Source organism: Schistocerca nitens, chromosome 8 (assembly GCF_023898315.1).
Source record: "Schistocerca nitens isolate TAMUIC-IGC-003100 chromosome 8, iqSchNite1.1, whole genome shotgun sequence".
Classification (NCBI taxonomy): Eukaryota; Metazoa; Arthropoda; class Insecta; order Orthoptera; family Acrididae; genus Schistocerca; species Schistocerca nitens.
The window spans coordinates 500,823,421-500,843,983 of record NC_064621.1 but is presented as its reverse complement, the minus strand read 5'-3'; the positions used below and the strand labels follow the sequence as shown (position 1 = coordinate 500,843,983).

The 20,563-nt window shown below is 40.1% G+C and overlaps 1 protein-coding gene across 1 annotated transcript in view; it reads left to right on the top strand.

Annotated features, from left to right (window-relative positions):
* The window catches only part of LOC126198686 (CD82 antigen-like), a 196,798-nt gene extending 179,717 nt beyond the window's left edge, over nucleotides 1-17,081 (top strand). The window contains exon 5 of the mRNA XM_049935182.1: nucleotides 16,169-17,081. Within this exon, the coding sequence (XP_049791139.1) occupies nucleotides 16,169-16,330 (162 nt within the window). The 3' untranslated portion in view covers nucleotides 16,331-17,081. The remainder of the gene's footprint in view (nucleotides 1-16,168) is intronic.
* Nucleotides 17,082-20,563: the final 3,482 nt, after the last annotated feature.

The following is a 20,563-nucleotide window of genomic DNA, read 5'->3' as shown; positions in this document are numbered from 1 at the left end:
CTACATTCCATAATGTCTTTATTTTGTTACCTAATGTGCCTATCTTTTTTTCATGTGGCATTTACTCTGATGCCAGTATTACTAAATTCAGTATTCTGTTGCAGGTTTTGAAATGAGCTATAGCATTAACATAAGACATGTTTCTAACTGGCAGACACAGTTTCCTTTTTGTCTTCTTGATCATCAATCCAGTTGATGGTTTTAGCTAGGGTGATCCAATTCATTGACTGAAGAGATTCCAATAACGGTTCATTGATTTACAGCAGATGTCAAAACCATTCAGGATTTTCTGGATTGTGCAAGTTATTTATTTGGTTGGAACTTCAGTTATAGTTGCACTTTCTTTTTCAATGCACAGAATACTCTTGAGAAAATAGTTAACTAGTCTGAAGGGAGATGAAGGAGAGCACACTTTAAAAAAATGCTTCTGGTGAGGGGGCACTTGTCAAGGGGCAGGAAGGAAAAACATAAATGACTCCTTTAGTGGCTGATAGAGTCATTTTATTAGGACCTAAAAGATTGTTGTAGTCTGCTTCAGTGAACTCACAGAGAGATTTCCATTTTTCAACATGTAGAGTGTAAATACTGAAATGTTGGAAAAATGTTACCAACTAGGAGCTGTACATCAGTGAGTAAGCAGTCTATGTCAGTTTGGACACCATTATGATTTACACATTGTGAGAAGGAGCCCTACATGTATTATGTTGTTTGCACTATTTGGTCCAACTTATAACAATGTTTTTACACTTCCTGTTCTTCTTTCCAGAATGAGTATTTATGTTGTCAGCCAAAATTGGCAACCTTTTTCTTTTTAAGACTGGATATTTCTAAACACCTCTGAGACACACAAAGCCAAAGAGGCTGCACTTTTATCACTGCATTTCAACTCCAGCACTCACACTATGCTGCCTTTATCTGGTATGTAACCCTAACCACTGAAAGAATCAACTTGAAATCTGTGTGGCTGGAAGAATCATCCTTCAAATAAGCTGTATGTCTTGCAGTTCCATCTATTTTTCTTCCATATCACACTATGCAATCACATTCATGATGATTGATTTGGTTTTGTATTCGTAGTGTCCTACAGCCTGTACAAACTTGATGAATTGCATTATTTGTGTGTACATAGAAAAGACTCCTCATTTTTTATTGTTTATTTGCATTTTGGCTGGATTGACAAAGGGCTACATCCTCATCTTCTGTGCTCATGTAATTTATTATTGTGGCTCCATAGAATTTTAATAGATTTTCATTAGGTTTCAGATGAGGCAGTGTGCTTTACAAACTGAAGTAAAACTTCCAAAAGAAACAACAGATATTTTAAGAGGGCCTAACAATAGATTATACAATGGCTGAAGATGGTCATCAACTAAATTAAATATTTAACCAAAGCCTTAACTACACACAATACTGTTGTGGTGTCATTCTTCTAATCAGCCTTGTCCTCAACTGTATCATAATGCGAGCATGTTATTATTATGGCCTTGTTGTTTTGTGGTCTTCAGTCCAGACACTGGTTTGAAGCAGCTCTCCATGCTACTCTACCCTGTGCAATCTTCTTTATCTCCCAGTACTTACTCCAACCTACATCCTTCTGAATCTGTTTAGTGTATTCATCTCTTGGTCTCCCTCTACGATTTTTGCCCTCCTCGCTGACCTCCAATACTGAATTGGTGATCCCTTGATGCCTCAGAACATGTCCTACCAACCCATCCCTTCTTCTAGTCAAGTTGTGCGACAAATTTCTCTTCTCGCCAATTCTATTCAATACCTCCTCATTAGTTATGTGATCTACCCATCTAATCTTCAGCATTCTTCTGTAGTACCACATTTCGAAAGCTTCTATTCTCTTTTTGTCCAAACTATTTATTGTCCACATTTCACTTCCAGATATGGCTACACTCCATACAAATACTTTCCCGGTTATTTTGCACCCCAAATAGCAAAACTCATTTACTACTTTAAGTATCTCATTTCCTAATCTAATTCCCTCAGCATCGCCCGATTTAATTCGACTACATTCCATTATCCTCATTTTGCTTTTGTTTATGTTCATCTACCCCCCCCCCCATGAACCATGGACCTTGCCGTTGGTGGGGAGGCTTGCGTGCCTCAGCGATACAGATGGCCGTACCGTAGGTGCAACCACAATGGAGGGGTATCTGTTGAGAGGCCAGACAAACATGTGGTTCCTGAAGAGGGGCAGCAGCCTTTTCAGTAGTTGCAGGGGCAACAGTCTGGATGACTGACTGATCTGGCCTTGTAACATTAACCAAAACGGCCTTGCTGTGCTGGTACTGCGAACGGCTGAAAGCAAGGGGAAACTACAGCCGTAATTTTTCCCGAGGACATGCAGCTCTACTGTATGATTAAATGATGATGGCGTCCTCTTGGGTAAAATATTCCGGAGGTAAAATAGTCCCCCATTCGGATCTCCGGGCGGGGACTACTCAAGAGGACGTCGTTATCAGGAGAAAGAAAACTGGCGTTCTACGGATCGGAGCGTGGAATGTCAGATCACTTAATCGGGCAGGTAGGTTAGAAAATTTGAAAAGGGAAATGGATAGGTTAAAGTTAGATATAGTGGGAATTAGTGAAGTTCGGTGGCAGGAGGAACAAGACTTTTGGTCAGGTGATTACAGGGTTATAAATACAAAATCAAATAGGGGTAATGCAGGAGTAGGTTTAATAATGAAAAAAAAATAGGAGTGCGGGTTAGCTACTACAAACAGCATAGTGAACGCATTATTGTGGCCAAGATAGACACAAAGCCCATGCCTACTACAGTAGTACAAGTTTATATGCCAACTAGCTCTGCAGATGATGAAGAAATAGATGAAATGTATGACGAGATAAAAGAAATTATTCAGGTAGTGAAGGGAGACGAAAATTTAATAGTCATGGGTGACTGGAATTCGTCAGTAGGAAAAGGGAGAGAAGGAAACATAGTAGGTGAATATGGATTGGGGGGAAGGAATGAAAGAGGAAGCCGCCTTGTAGAATTTTGCACAGAGCATAACTTAATCATAGCTAACACTTGGTTCAAGAATCATGAAAGGAGGCTGTATACATGGAAGAAGCCTGGAGATACTGACAGGTTTCAGATAGATTATATAATGGTAAGACAGAGATTTAGGAACCAGGTTTTAAATTGTAAGACATTTCCTGGGGCAGATGTGGATTCTGACCACAATCTATTGGTTATGAACTGCAGATTGAAACTGAAGAAACTGCAAAAAGGTGGGAATTTAAGGAGATGGGACCTGGATAAACTGAAAGAACCAGAGGTTGTAGAGAGTTTCAGGGAGAGCATAAGGGAACAATTGACAGGAATGGGGGAAAGAAATACAGTAGAAGAAGAATGGGTAGCTCTGAGGGATGAAGTGGTGAAGGCAGCAGACGATCAAGTAGGTAAAAAGACGAGGGCTAATAGAAATCCTTGGGTAACAGAAGAAATATTGAATTTAATTGATGAAAGGAGAAAATATAAAAATGCAGTAAATGAAGCAGGCAAAAAGGAATACAAACGTCTCAAAAATGAAATCGACAGGAAGTGCAAAATGGCTAAGCAGGGATGGCTAGAGGACAAATGTAAGGATGTACAGGCTTGTCTCACTAGGGGTAAGATAGATACTGCCTACAGGAAAATTAAAGAGACCTTTGGAGAGAAGAGAACCACTTGTATGAATATCAAGAGCTCAGATGGCAACCCAGTTCTAAGCAAAGAAGGGAAGGCAGAAAGGTGGAAGGAGTATATAGAGGGTTTATACAAGGGAGATGTACTTGAGGACAATATTATGGAAATGGAAGAGGATGTAGATGAAGACGAAATGGGAGATAAGATACTGCGTGAAGAGTTTGACAGAGCACTGAAAGACCTGAGTCGAAACAAGGCCCCGGGAGTAGACAACATTCCATTAGAACTACTGATGGCCTTGGGAGAGCCAGTCCTCACAAAACTCTACCATCTGGTGAGCACGATGTATGAGACAGGTGAAATACCCTCAGACTTCAAGAAGAATATAATAATTCCAATCCCAAAGAAAGCAGGTGTTGACAGATGTGAAAATTACCGAACTATCAGTTTAATAAGTCACAGCTGCAAAATACTAACGCGAATTCTTTACAGACGAATGGAAAAACTGGTAGAAGCCGACCTCGGGGAAGATCAGTTTGGATTCCGTAGAAATGTTGGAACACGTGAGGCAATACTGACCTTACGACTTATCTTGGAAGAAAGATTAAGAAAAGGCAAACCTACATTTCTAGTATTTGTAGACTTAGAGAAAGCTTTTGACAATGTTGACTGGAATACTCTCTTTCAAATTCTGAAGGTGGCAGGGGTAAAATACAGGGAGCGAAAGGCTATTTACAATTTGTACAGAAACCAGATGGCAGTTATAAGAGTCGAGGGGCATGAAAGGGAAGCAGTAGTTGGGAAAGGAGTGAGACAGGGTTGTAGCCTCTCCCCGATGTTATTCAATCTGTATATTGAGCAAGCAGTAAAGGAAATAAAAGAAAAATTCGGATTAGATATTAAAATTCATGGAGAAGAGGTAAAAACTTTGAGGTTCGCCGATGACATTGTAATTCTGTCAGAGACAGCAAAGGACTTGGAAGAGCAGTTGAACGGAATGGACAGTGTCTTGAAAGGAGGATATAAGATGAACATCAACAAAAGCAAAACGAGGATAATGGAATGTAGTCAAATTAAATCGGGTGATGCTGAGGGAATTAGATTAGGAAATGAGACACTTAAAGTAGTAAAGGAGTTTTGCTATTTAGGGAGTAAAATAACCGATGATGGTCGAAGTAGAGAGGATATAAAATGTAGACTGGCAATGGCAAGGAAAGCGTTTCTCAAGAAGAGAAATTTGTTAACATCGAGTATAGATTTAGGTGTCAGGAAGTCGTTTCTGAAAGTATTTGTATGGAGTGTAGCCATGTATGGAAGTGAGACATGGACGATAACTAGTTTGGACAAGAAGAGAATAGAAGCTTTCGAAATGTGGTGCTACAGAAGAATGCTGAAGATAAGGTGGGTAGATCACGTAACTAATGAGGAGGTATTGAACAGGATTGGGGAGAAGAGAAGTTTGTGGCACAACTTGACTCGAAGAAGGGATCGGTTGGTAGGCCATGTTTTGAGGCATCAAGGGATCACAAATTTAGCATTGGAGGGCAGCGTAGAGGGTAAAAATCATAGAGGGAGACCAAGAGATGAATACACTAAGCAGATTCAGAAGGATGTAGGTTGCAGTAGGTACTGGGAGATGAAGAAGCTTGCACAGGATAGAGTAGCATGGAGAGCTGCATCAAACCAGTCTCAGGACTGAAGACCACAACAACAACAACATGTTCATCTACATCCTCCTTTCAAGACAGTGTCCATTCCATTCAGCTGCTCTTATAGGTCCTTTGCTGTCTCTGACAGAATCAAAATGTCATCGGCAAACCTCAAAGTTTTTATTTATTCTCCATGGATTTTAATTCCTACTCTGAATTTTTCTTTTCTTTCCTTTACTGCTTGCTGAATATACAGATTGAATAACATGAGGGATAGGCTACAACCCCGTCTCACTCCCTTACCAACCACTGCTTCCCTTTCATGCCCCTTGACTCTTGTAACTGCCATCTGGTTTCTGTACAAATTGTAAATAGCCTTTTGCTCCCTGTATTTTACCCCTGCCACCTTCAGAATCTGAAAGAGAGTATTCCAGTCAACATTGTCAAAAGCTTTCTCTATGCCTACAAATGCTAGAAACGTAGGTTTGCCTTTTCTTAATCTAGCTTCTAAGATAAATTGTAGGGTCAGTATTGCCTCACGTGTTCCCATATTTCTACGGAATCCAAACTGATCTTCCCTGAGGTCGGCTTCTACCAGTTTTTCCATTCGTCTGTACAGAATTCGCGTTAGTATTTTGCAGCCGTGACTTATTAAACTGACAGTTCGGTAATTTTCATATTTGTCAACGGCTGCTTTCTTTGGGATTGGAATTATTATATTCTTCTTGAAGTCTGAGGGTATTTCGCCTGACTCATACATTTTGCTCACCAGATGGTAGAATTTTGTCAGGACTGACTCTCCCAAGGCTGTCAGTAGTTCTAATGGAATGTTGTCTACTCCCGGGGCCTTGGTTCGACTTAGGTCTTTCAGTGCTCTATCAAATTCTTCACGCAGTATCATATCTCCCATTTCATCTTCATCTACATCCTCTTCCATTTCCATAATATTGTCCTCAAGAACATCGCCCTTGTATAGACCCTCTATATACTCCTTCCACCTTCCTGCTTTCCCTTCTTTGCTTAGAACTGGGCTTCCATCTGAGCTTTTGATATTCATGCAAGTGGTTCTCTATTCTCCAAAGGTCTCTTTAATTTTCCTGTTGGCACTATCTATCTTACCCCTAGTGATATGCGCCTCTACATCCTTACATTTGTCCTCTAGCCATCCCTGCTTAACCATTTTGCCTGTCGATCACATTTTTGAGACGTTTGTATTCCTTTTTGCCTGCTTCATTTACTGCATTTTTATATTTTCTCCTTTCATCAATTAAATTCAATATCTCTTCTGTTACCCAAGGATTTCTATTAGCCCTCGTCTTTTTACCTACTTGATCCTCTGCTACCTTTACTATTTTGTCTCTCAAACCTACCCATTTTTCTTCTACTGTATTTCTTTCCCCCATTCTTGTCAATCGTTCCCTAATGCTCTCCCTGAAGCTCTCTACAACCACTGGTTCTTTCTGTTTATCCGGATCCCATCTTCTCAAATCCCCACCTTTTTGCAGTTTCCTCAGTTTTAATCTACAGTTCATAACCAATAGATTGTGATCAGAGTGCCTTTAAACATTCTTTGTTTAATGTGTGAGTATTTCTTTGTTTAAATTGCTTAAGTATTTTAATTTAAAATATTGACATTAATTTTGTAACTCTACAATAAATCTTCTTACATAGTAAATTAGAATGTGGAAGTGAGACTATGATTTACATACTATATTCAGATCACTTACTGTTGCTCGATGTCACCATGGCTAATATTGTGATTATCAAGAACATGGTTTCATTGTAGTGTTATGACAATTTCATCTCTGTTTCCAAGCCATCATTGAATGCCACACTCTTTTAAATATATGTTGACAATGAAGGACACAGATTAAGTGATTCAAACATGTCATATTTCTGCTCATGGCCTTTCTGTTCGCAGCACATTATCGTAATGTAATGCCTACTAACTGCTAAGAAAAGTTATACCTAACAGGTCATAGAAAAATCCAACACATCAACTACAAAAATCTGGCAAATGGGTATTCATACATCCAATGACAGGTCATAGGTAGTGAGATAGCATGAGACAGTAAGTTTATAAAATTCACTCACAGAGTTATTGCACTTTATGACCAGCATGCTACCTGGAATTCAGTTAGATCCATGCATGACAACAGCTTTATGATATATTGATTAAATGAGAGACTGGACACAGAAGATTTAAGCAAATTCCAACTATAGAATATTCAAGCAAGTTTCAACACTTGAACTTTATGAGGACTTCATGAAAATGAAGAACAGAATTTAAAAAAAAATACCATTTCCAAAAATTAGGTATATCCATTCTCTTATCTATTAGCAAGTCAAATCTGGCAGGGCTTGCAGAATAAGCAGTGCAGTCAAAATCTCCAAACAAACAGCTCTTAAGCTGCAATAAATGGAGTTTTTACAACCACAGGCAACATTTCTGCAATAGACATGTTTTCTTAAACCTGGAACAGTGGGAACTCCAGGTGAGAATATCAAAAATGCAAGAAAAAGATAGATTGCTACGTACTGTAGAGATGACACATTATGTTCCAGACAAGCACAACTAAAAAACACTTACACATTGGCTTTTGGCCACAACCTTCATCAAGAAAGAAAAGATTCACAAATTCATTCACACAAGCAAGCACTTAATGCATGCGTGATCGCCATCTCTGGCAGCTGGGACCAGATTGCTGTGACCAAAAGCTAATGCATAACCATCTTTTAGTTGTGCCTGTCTGCAACTTAATGTGTCACCTTTATGGTAAGAGGGAATCTATATTTTCCTTAGTTTGTTAAAACTTGTTTATAGAAACACATTATGCAAACTCCACATTAGAAGCTCTGCCAAAATCATGTATTATTCCAGTTCTTAAGGATATCATCAGTCTTTCTCTTGTGTTAGTAAGTAACAGACTGAGTGAAAACAAAGCTAAATTCATTTATAAGAATACTTAAGTATTTTAATGAAATATAATCAGCCAAATAAAAGTGATTCTTCATATTACCAATAGTATCAAAATTTTTGGAGTACAACGGTCATCATCAGATCCAGAATTACCATAACGTGACAACAGCGTTAATCAAACTGAGCAACAATCTCAGGTAATAGCTAGACACGAAGCAAACATTTTAACACTGAAAAATTTCAGTGAGGTATTGATTTTGGTATCTTACTTTTAAAAACAAAATGGTTGTATTTATCAAATATTGTATGTCAGCTGCCTAACAAAGATATAACAATTCATCATTGAAAAAAATAAAAAATAAAAATAAAAAACCCACTAAGTCAGCCATTGGTCCTCCTTATGCTCAAAGTGTTTGTAACTAGCTAAGCGATGTAATTTTCACGTTCTCTATCTTCTTCATTGCTTTGTTAGTCACTAGAGTTCTCAACATCTTACATAGTATCTTAAGTAATTATCATCATTCCAAAACTGCAGTACATGGTTTGACTCATCTAGCATCTTGGCATTACATTTTCTGTGTCATCTTCTACACCACAGCCACAAACTAAACCACTAACCAGTAAACTGTGACATATCCACAACTATGCTGTATTGGCAAGTATATTGACATCTTTTATCATTGGAATAGTTTTCCCTTGCAATATTCTGACTATCTTCCTCCTGTTTAACAGTGAACAACTATTTCCAGCTCATTTTTAACATTTTTTTCTGTTCCTTTAAAAAAATGGAGCTTCTATAGCATTATTTCAGCAACCTGGATGATTGAATGGCAGACCTGACACAACAAGAGCATGTCAATAGCAACCTATGCAATGACGTAGTGTAACGAACCTTCAACACAATTCTTTCAACAGGTCAAGTAGTGCTACAATACAAATCGAGACCAAAGAGGAGAACCAATACCAAAGCAAATTTGTTGATGAGTAGACAGTAGTATGGTAGAGACCGAATGAATGCTATCAGCCAAAGTCCACAACTGACTGACTGGTCGAGATGAGGTGGTATTTATGCCGGCCAGCTGTGAGGGACACTATTAGCCAGTGTATTCACATGGTGCACTGCAGGGACACTGCCCTCTATCAGCCATCAAAATCCATTTGTTCCAGTGGGAATTCAACTTCTGCACAGCCTGATACCAGATCCCTTCCACCCCAAAACTGGTGCACATGGGCGGAAATGCCCCAGATGGTGCCATGAAAAGTGAAACAAAGGTATGGGCAAAGGTGCAGTCTCATCAAGTGTAGGCTGTGAGGAGGAAATGTGGTTGCCAAATGTGGTTGCCAGTGTCCATTGGAACATTGCTGGAGATGGGCATGCCACGGAAAACCACTGATCTACAGGGAGAGCCTGGGTGAAAAAGAGAGACATTTGCAGCCACTCGGGGTTCTGGCCATTGTGGCACATTGGTGCCAGAAGGCAGTGGAAGAGGGACTGTGGAGGGGATGCTTGTGTCTTGAGTTCAAATCTGGATGTGAGAATGGTGCTCAAGCCCCTTCTGTCTTTGGACCAATGTAACTTGTCACCCACGGATGGACATTACCATTGCTGGTGTCCAAGCCTCTGTACTCCTGCAGGAGCATGCCTACACCACAGTGCCAAGGGGTTAATACCCAGACGGACATAAGCGAGGTTCCAGCATCAACGATGTCAGCAGATGAAGCAAGGGCTGATGCTGGTGACCATGGTGGTGCTCTGCAGGCTATGATTGTTAATCAGTATGGTGTGATAAGTGCTCTAAACCAAAGTAAGTGCCGCTGTAGAGGAGGATGATTCAATAGCCATCTTCATCAACTGCTTAAAAGTCCAGACCAGACATTCAGCTTCACCATTGGAGGAAGGCTGGAATGGGGGGCTACAGATGTGTTTTATGCTATTGTTGGCAAAGAAGTCCTCAAAGGCAGAGGCCATGAATTGTGGGCCATTGTCAGAGACCTATGTGCTAGGCAACCCTTCGATGGCCTAAATTTGGTCTAAGACAGTAAGCATGCCCCGGGTGTGGTGGATGCCATGCATATGACTTAGGGGTACTTTGAATAAGCATCCAAAATGAGCAACCACAAAGAACCCAAGAATAGGCCTGTGAAATTGAGATAGATACGGTTCCAAGAGAGGTGAGGATCAGGCCAGGGGGCAAAAGAGTGAGGGGGCACTGCCTAGTATTAGGCGTATGCTGCACAACTACAGACCACTTTTTCAATATCGCCATTGTTCCCAGGCCAGTACACATCATGGCATGCCAGAATCTTCATGCAGGACATGCCCCAATTACTCCGTTGGAGCAAACTCGACACCTGAAGATGCAGTTGCACCAGAATAACCACTTGAAGTGCATACATATTAATATCTAAAAGGATGATACCATCAACAACTGAGAGGCAGTGAGAAAGCTGTGTCCAAGGATGGAGCACTGTTGTCAATTGATGAGAGAGATAATGGGGCAAGCCATGGATTACATAGTGAAGGACCTGTCACTGGGTTGGGGCCCGGCACAGTGTTCTGAGATGCCTCAAATAAAGGCAGCTGGAGGTACTCATCAGAGAGGTGAGATGATCTTCTTGCTGGGAATAGATTAGGTTTCTCATAATAGCCTGGAATATTTTATTAACTGTGGTAATCCCCACACAAGCAAAGAGACCCATTCAGCTTCCAGATGATGACTGAGTGTTTGACCCATGCACTAGATTTGACAGGTTCGACAACCTCAGCTGCCTGGAGACAATTGAATTCCTGCTTCACAGCAGCCACCAGAATTAGTGTGGCTTGGTAAAAAGGAGACGTGTCACCTGACCAAAGGGTTATGTGTGCCTGAAAGTATGAAGCACAACCCAAATCTTGTTGAAAGGAGATGGAAACTCCCTTTCCTGGAAAACACCTTGACTTAATCTGAGATAGAAAATCCAAATGCCATGAAGGCATTAATATCAAAAACGTTTTTAGCTGACAGATGGTCGATGACAAAGAATGTCAAAAGCTGGGTAATATATTTTTACACTGCTGCAATCAAAAACCGCCCACAAAGAGGAATCACATTGTCTCCATAGGCCAACAAATTGCACGAGGGTGGAGACAAGTCAGGTGAACCCCATCAGACATAAGTCGCCTGATTGATCAAAGTGATGGTGGCCCCAATGTCTACATGAAACAGGATGTCCTGGCGAGACATACAAAGCATGAGAATCAATTTTTGTTTGAAGAGGTTTCCCTGGGGCACCACTGTGTGCAGCACCTGTACCTTGTCCTGGTGTGGTCATGGTGCTGGGTGGGGCCAGGTCATGTGATTGCAACATACTGAGCAGAAGTGCCACTCCTTGCCACAGCGTGTACAGTAACACCAGCAATTTGGACAATGTGCTTGGGAGTGAGAGGAAAAACACTGCGAGCACAAAGGGCGCGGCCCCCATAGCTGTCGTTGAGCGGCAACTGGAGGCTCAGAAGTCACAGAGACATTGGACAACCATGACATTGCTCAACCTGATATCATTCTTTGTTTATGATGATGTGGTGGGGCATGTGGTAGCATGTGAAATGCAGCCACTTGAAGCCTTACCATGAAATATTCGTTAGCCACCTGTGCAATTTCAAATGAATGAGTGATGTGTAAGATGTCTTCCAATGTGAGGTTATCCAGTTTCAATGCCTCCTTGTGAACCTCTGGGTCAGCTGCACTGAATCATCACATCACAAATCAAGGGGTCGTCAGCATAGGAAGCCTTACAGCCTTGATTGGGGACAAATAAAATCACATTTTAGGCTGAGTCCTTGTAAATCTGTGACCCTTGAGTGATATGACTGTCCCAATTGTTTACGGTATTGATGAAATTCTAGCCTGGAGGCATGCACATGGTACCGCTGGGAATAATAATTAGTCAATAGAGTGCATATCTCGTGGTAGAGGAGGGCAACGGGGTCAGACAGACACACCAATTCTTGGAGGAGATAAAACTTGTCCGCTGACACCCAAGACAGACAGAACAATTATTGCAATGAATCATCCATGACTTGAAATGCCATGAAATGCTGCTTCAGTTGATGCAAATATGTGCCCCAGTCCTCTGTAGTGTCAGTGAAAGGAGGAAGCGACAGAGGACGGAATGTGGTGTCGAGTGCAGGGGGCGCTGGTCCCCGGGGCGCAGTGGCCTCCTGCACACAAAGTTTGTCCAACAAGAGCTGAAGCAACTTTTGTAACAAGTCCATCTGTATCTGCTGCTGGTGCATCAGCAGTTACTGTTGCTTGAGCAGGCTAACCAATTTAGCTTCCTTGCTACAGAACAACTTCCTTTTTCCTCATTGCCAATCGCGGGGTCCATAAGCGGCTGGATACTGGTGCACACATCAGAAAACATAGAGAAACTGTGGTGATGCAAGGTAGGAAGACAACCTACAGATGGGACTCAAAACTCACACCCAAGTCGAGCAACCGGGCTGACTGAACAGTGGACCCGGCACAACAAGAGCAAGTCAATAGCAACTTATGCAACAATGAAGAGCAAGAAACCTTCGACAAAGTGCTGCCGACAGGTCAAGTAGAGCCACAATCTCAATTGAGACCAAAGAGGAGAACCAGTGCCAAAGTGAAGTCGTTGACCAGTGGACTATAGTACAGTGGAGACTAATAAACCTTACCAGCTGAAGTACACAATTGACCGAGGGGCTGAGGTGCAGCAGTATTTATTCCAGCTGCAAGCGACACTATTGGCCAGTCTACTCACATGACGAGGTGGTGGTATGCTCACTAGGCAAGTGCAGCACTGCCATCTATCAGCCATTGAGATCCATTTGTTCTGGTGGGCATTCAACTTCTGCATGGCCCAATACCAGAGTTTTTATAGATGATTTGATAAAAAGTTATTCTAAAAAAATGTTTAACAATTAATGCACTTTTAAACTCAGCTGTTTGAAATCCTAGAGCCCCCATCCGACAAACCTACTGTTGTCCAAAATAATTCAAGAAGTACATTAGTAAAGGAAGTTTTAGTATAACCTGCATGCTACACTTAAATAACATACAGTGTTAATGGCAGGTCCACCAATATAATATCATTCCTTCAATTTGTGGTGCCATAGCGACTGTTTATCATCTCTAACTGTAAACATTGATACTGCTGCCCTTAGCAACAGGCAATAGTAATGTCCTGGACTCTGATTTCAGTTTGCTCTGTGCCTTTGACTTGAGTGTCACAGTTTATTGTCTACTTTGCTAATAAAGTATGGAATTGTCTACTAGTATCGATGCGTATTATTTTGTATATGCACCTACTAGTACCACTCTTCCTACATATTTGTTTCACATTTTCGTGCTTAAAATGCCTGTAATGTGCAGCTGCGCCCCCCTCCACACACACACACACACACACACACACACACACACACACACACACACAAACAGCTACTTTGACTAATATTACTGGTTTTTGTTTTACTAGAAACATTACTCCGTAAAGCACTAACAGTGTCTCCACTATTAAAATTTAGATAATTCATAGAAGTTGCCAGTACTTGTCATGTTCTTAAATTCCTGCAGCCTATAGTTTCTTGCCTAATATGTGTAGGCTTCTTTAAAATTTTACATCAGAGTAAAGACTCTCTCAAGACAACTTATTGGCAAATGTCTTCCCAAGCTTTATTTCCTGAAGGTTTCAGTCTATGTTAACCAAGCAAACTAGAATCATTTAATGAAGTGTGAGATACAAATGAAAAACTATATGTATATTGAAGGGGGATGACTGGTATCAGCTGCAGCAGGACATTAAGTGGAATTAGCAGTGATGAGCGAAAATGTGTACTGGACCAGTATTCAAACCCGGGACCTCCTGTTTACTAGGCAGGTGTGGTAACCACTGCAGCATCCAGGACACAGCATTATTGCAACTGTACGGACTATCTCAGTACACCTCATGGCTGATCCACACTACCACTGAGCGCCACATATCCACAGTCCCTGTCACTTAGTGTCCCACTGCAGCTGGTGGCAGTCATCTCTTTTCAGTATACATATTGTGTTTCACAGCTGCAGGATCTGCATGTGTCTATTCTTTTGAAGGAACAGACACCATGCATTTGAATAACAAATGAAAGGCTGTGGTAAGTTGGCATTGCAAAAGCCTTCAATGAGGTTTCCTTTAAGCAGCTGGAAATGTGGTTAACATATTGCACCCAATTACTCAGGACAGTTATGTTTCAAACTTGTATTTCTATACTGATTACAAATGCTAGTCATTTTACAAGTGGCAGATGAATACGATTAGTCTCCTATCACCTAGCATCAACTGAAGCTATATCCTCAACATGCTGAATATTCACTGCAGTCCTGAAGCATTTTAGTAAGCATATAATGTAAGATAACAAAGAAATAATTGTTGCTGGTTTATAAAAGAGAAGAAAGTAATTTCTGTATGAATGTCTAAAATTTTTAAAAGTGCATGGATTTTCACATAACTGTCATGTTAACTCATTTTCATGAGGACAGAATCATACTTTTCTCTCTTGAAATATACAGGGTGCATCAAAAACAATCTTACAATTTAAAAAATCATAACTATTATGTTCTTTGAGATATATGCTTGAACAACATACTGTTGGAAAGAGCAAACTCTCTAGTTTTACATGACTCGCACTAGGTAGCAGCAGTGTACGCCCAGTTCAGTTGTAGTAAAAATGGTGTTGGGACAACAGAAAGCGATTTTTGTTCTATGTTTTGCACAGTGCGGGTCAGTAATAACTGTTCATCATGACTTTTGTACTCCTACTACAGCACGGAGCATTAGATGATGGCATGAACAATTCCGAGAAACAGGTTGTCTGTGTAAAGGCAAATTGCCGGGCTGTCCCCGAGCGTCTGATACAGACGTAGAATGCATCAGCCATAGTTTCACAAGGAGTCCACAGAAATCCATTCACCGTGCAGCTCAACATGCCCCCAATGCCTGTCTGATGTGTGTTGCATTGACATTTACACATGAAACCATACAAAATCCAGCTACTGCAAGCTCTTCATGAAGATGACAAACAAACACATGTGGAGTTCTGCAATTTTGTTCTTAGGAACATGGAAGATACAGTTTTCTTCCATGCTTAGTATTTAATGATGAGGCAATATTCCATTTAAATGGAACGGTGAACCATCATAATGTGAGAATGTGGGGTATGGAACAACCACATGAAGTTGTACACCATGAGAGGGACTCTCCAAAATGTAATGTGTTTTGCGCAGTTTCATAGGAAAAGGTGTATGGTCCATTTTTCTTTGCCAAGAACACTATTACAGGAAACACATATCTCAAAATGTTTGAGAACTTTCTATTCCCCCAGATAGATGACTTTATTTACCAACAGGGCGGGGCACCACCACACTGGCATCTGGAAGTGCGGGGGTTTTTAAATCAAAGGATTACTGAATGATGGATCAATTGCACTGGACCAAATGATTCAGCCTTACATTACCCAAGGTCACTGGATCTGGCTGTATGTGACTATTTCTTGTGGGGGTTTATAAAAGACTCTGTTTATGTGCCTCCATTACCAACAACAATGAATGAACTGAGACATCACATAATGGCAGCTGTGTAAGCTGCAGTGTGGGAACAATTTGAATACCGCATTGACATATGCCATGCATCTCGAGGGGGACATATTGAACACCTATGAAAAGTCATGAAAAAAAATACTTTTAAAGTTTTCCATTCTGCAAAAAACAAAATTCATTGTATATGCTTATTAATTTTTGAGATATAGACATGCCAAATTGGATGATTCTTTTTGATATGCCCTGTATTTTGTTGTGTTATTTGTCTATAAATTTTCAAATTATTTCATACTTTCAGTAACCCTTTCAATGGAAGACTTTTAATTCCGTCAATCATATGTCCCTTAGTAACAATACTAAGTTACATTGTTTGTTGCAGGGGTGTTCAAAGAGGCTAGAGGCTTGGCTAAAGCAGCACAGTGCTATGTTTCTAGCTGGGAGTTTGACACTAGTACTGGTAGAGTTGTCTGTTGTCTTGAGCACTTTGCTTGTATGTGTGAAACTGCCGCGCGATCCATCTCATCTGGATCGACCTGCGTGAAGGCGGCTAGACCTCCCAGGATGTGACTTTACAAATGCAGAAACAGCATATCCTTGGGAGGATCGTCACTGGAGTAGAGGAAGATGTGGAACATTCTGCTATGCTCCCAGTGCTGAAATAATAGCTCGCGTAACTGCAAAGCAGAACCCTCCCAGTGTTGCAGGTACTGACAGAAGAAGGTGGTGCATTTATGAGAGTGACATTTCCTCATATACTGCTAGTCTGAGATTCTTGAATCCACAGAGTAGGCTAAATGTAACTGATGTAACAGAAACTGGCAGTATGATTTGGTAACTCATTTCCAGAATTACCTTATACCGCTAAAATAATATGCACTGGTTAAAAGCTACTTGTGGTACACAGTGAAAGTAGAATAACTAGTTCAAAACATATGTTTTTGAAATAAATGCCATACCAATATTGCAGTTCTTGTGTTTAACAAGAGCACATGATGAATGAAGACTTTCAAAGCAATATAATGTTATGTAAATATTGTAGATACTTGTATAATTTAATTAAAACACCATTTAATATAGACTGCTGTAGCTGTTAGCCCTGTGTCAGCTCTGTGGTTTATGTTCCTCTGATGTAAGAGTCAATGTAATGTTATGTAAATATTGTAAGGTAGTGGCATATTTTAATTAAAAACAAATCTGATTATCCACTACTGCAGATTTTGGTGCTTTATTTTCGTCTGACGTCTTCAAATTTATTATTTGAAATCCTGTGAAATACAAATATACTTCGCCATTGTTTTGGTTTTGTTAACATTTTCTTTTGTTTTATTATAATAAATAAATTTTAATGTAGAATGCATTTCATGTCGAATATCTAATTATGTAGTAGATGGAAATTATGGCAAAAGTTATCTATTTAATGGATATAACATATTTTTTCAAAGTTAACACAGTCTCCATAAAACATTATTTTCAAAATGGTATTGCTAAACCTGGATTATAGTAGTCAATCATTAATGAGATGATAGTTTGAGTTATACATTGAAATGTTTATATAAAATAGCGACTGTTTCTTATAATTTTTTAGTGGAGTGAGACAAATTTTAATTTCTGAGATGGTATACCATTAACTTGGAAACACACACTATTGTATATATTCAGTATCTTTCAAAGTATGTAATTTTAAACATGAATAATTATAGTGGGAAAGATCTGGTAGAATTTAAATATTGTGGGAGTAAAGGAGACCCCTCATTGAAAAGCATTATATGTCCAGCCAGCACCATGTAGGGGCACAGGTGTATTTGTGTTTGTAGTCTAGCCTAAGAAAGAAAGGATTCATTCAAAAAGCTTGCAATTTTTTTCTTTTTTTTTTTGTGTAAGCATGTTGACAATTCAATGTTTTTGCATTTTGGTGATTGGTCTCCTTTACTTGTAAGGTATTTTCACATGAATGCTTTTATTTAAAAAATATTCATAAATGCATGTAACATGTCACAGTGATTTACATGTTTCTGAGTTTCATTTGAACTGAAACTGAAAACAGTTTTTATTGTTGTCATTTTATCTACAAGCAGAAAGATGTTTCATATCAAAAGGAAGACCACGTAATATATAAGAAACTGATAAAATAATCACATCATAAATAGTTTTCATATTTGTGTTTCTGTACCATTAGTTATTTACTTGATTTATTCTGATTCTTATTTGGCTGAACTAACTGAAGTTTGCTATTAATATCAGAAACATTGAGGCAGAAGTTCTCACAATCTGTGCAATATAATGTATAGTCCAAAATCTAGTATTTTTGACAGTGTCAAAAATTTTAATTTTCATATGTACATACACTTTAACCGTGGCAGTTTTTCTCATTGCCTACTCAGTAATTTACAAGTTGCTGGAATGATTTTATGATTTTAGGTTAAGATGTGGTTGTTCCCTTTTAACTATGCCAAAACATAAATAAAAAAAAAATTACAAAGATGAGATCAGCCTGCCAATTAATGTTCAGCATTAGAGTTCAGTACCTGCTTTTGTGAGGTGACTATATTAATATCATGCCCTGAAAGTATGTGGTTCAGTGGGTACATCTACAGCTGCATACACTGATCAGCCAGAACATTATGACCACAGACCTATTATCGACATATACCCATTCAGCTCTCCGCTCAGGAACTGGGTGTTGTGCTGTCCTAATCATCATCATTTCATCCCCATCGACGCCCAAGTCACCCAAGTGGCATCAGATCGAAAGACTTGCACCCGGCGAACGGTCTACCCAACGGGAGGCCCTAGTCACATGACATTTACATTTATTTTACCCATTCAGGTGACACTAGCATCACCTAGTGAGGAATAACTGCTAGTCAGACACAAACACAGTGCATGTAGCACCAGTGAGTGTGCTGTCCATGTGTGGAATGGGGAAGGTGTGTGATCTATTTAAGTTTGACCAGGGACAGATTGTGACGGCCCGCAGACTCGGTACCAGAATTTCAGAAACAGCATGACTTGTCAGGTGTTCGAGGAGTACTGTGGTGAGTGTCTTCAATACATGGTGAAACCGAGGTAAAAGCACGTCCAGATATCATGGGGTTGGGTGGCCACCCCTCATTAAAGATGTCAGATGTCATAGGCTGGCGAATTAGTAAAACAGGACAGGTGGCATCAGACTTTAATGCTAGGCAGAGTACAAGTATGTGTGAACACATAGAGCACTGAACACTCCTAATGATGGGCCTCCGCAGCCTGTGACCCATGCAAGTGTCAATGTTAACACCACAAAATTGGCAACTATGACTGAAATGGGCACTTGTCAGCCAGTACTGGATGTTGGCACAGTGACAGAGTATTGCTTGATTTGATGAATCCTGATACGTTCTTCACCATGTTGATGGGAGGGCACGAATCTTTCATCTTCCAGGGGAACAGTTCCTTGACACATGTACTGCAGGACAGAGATAAGCTGTTGGTTGCTCCATTACGCTCTGGGAATCATTCACTGGGCATCCATGGGTCCACTGGACCCCGAACAAGGCACTACCATCACCAAGGAGTATTATACACTGGCTGCAGACCACATACACCCCTTCATAACAATCATTTTTCCCTATGGCAGTGGCATTTTTCAACAAGATAATGCACCAGGAGTGTGATGGAGTGGTCTGAAGAACACAGTGGTGAGTTAACAATTGACATGCTAGGCCCTGAAACCACCAGATATGAACCTGATTGAGCAAGTCCCAAAAATGGACATACCAGCTATTAGGTATGTTGTCATAGTGTTCTGGCTGATCAATGTACATTCCAAGCCACCAGAGGATGAACAGCAGAGGGTATCTTGTTCCACTGCTAGTCATTGCCTTTCACATCCATCTCACAAATGGAAAGGGGGAAAAACAACTGTCTATATGTTTCCATATGAGCTATAATTTCTCTTATCTTGTTTTTACAGTCCTTTCAGAGGTGTACATTGGTGGCACTAGAATAGTTCTGTAACCAGTTGCAAATATCAGTTCTTTAATTTTTCTCAATAATGTTTCATGAAAAGACTGTCGTCTTACCTCCAGCAATTCCCATTTGAGTACATGGAGCATTTCTGTAATACTCATATGTTGGTTGAACCTACCAGTAACAAATCTAGCAGCATGCCCCTGAACTGCTTTGCTGTCTACCTTTAATCTGGCCTGGTGGGGATTCAAAATACTCAAGCAGAATTCGAGAACGGGTCATGAAAGTCCTCTATACATAATGGGACTGTGTCAAGCAGCATGCCTCTAATACTGCATTTGAACATTACAAGATTGATTCCCCTAATCATGTGTATTAGGTTACATTTTTCTACATTTAGAACAAGCTGTCATTCATCACACACACACACACAAAAAAAAAAAAAGATTTCTAAGTCATTCTGTATCTTCCTACAGTCACTCAATGATGACACTTTCCTATACATAGACTGTACCACAAAAAGTCACAGACTGCTGCTTACTCTATCCATCAAATTGTTTATGTAATTGTTTATGTATGTAGAGAACAAGAGTGATCCTATCACACCACCCTAGTGCACTCCTAACAATACCCTTGTCTCTGATCAACAGTTATCACTGAGAACAATGTACTGGGTTCTATACTTAAAAAGTCTTTGAGTGACTCACATATCTCAGAACCTACTCTGTGTGTTCAGACCTTTGTTAACACTTTTCAGGGAGCCACTGTGTTAAATGCTTTCTGGAAATATAGGGATATGTAATGTACCTCTTTCCCTTCACCCATG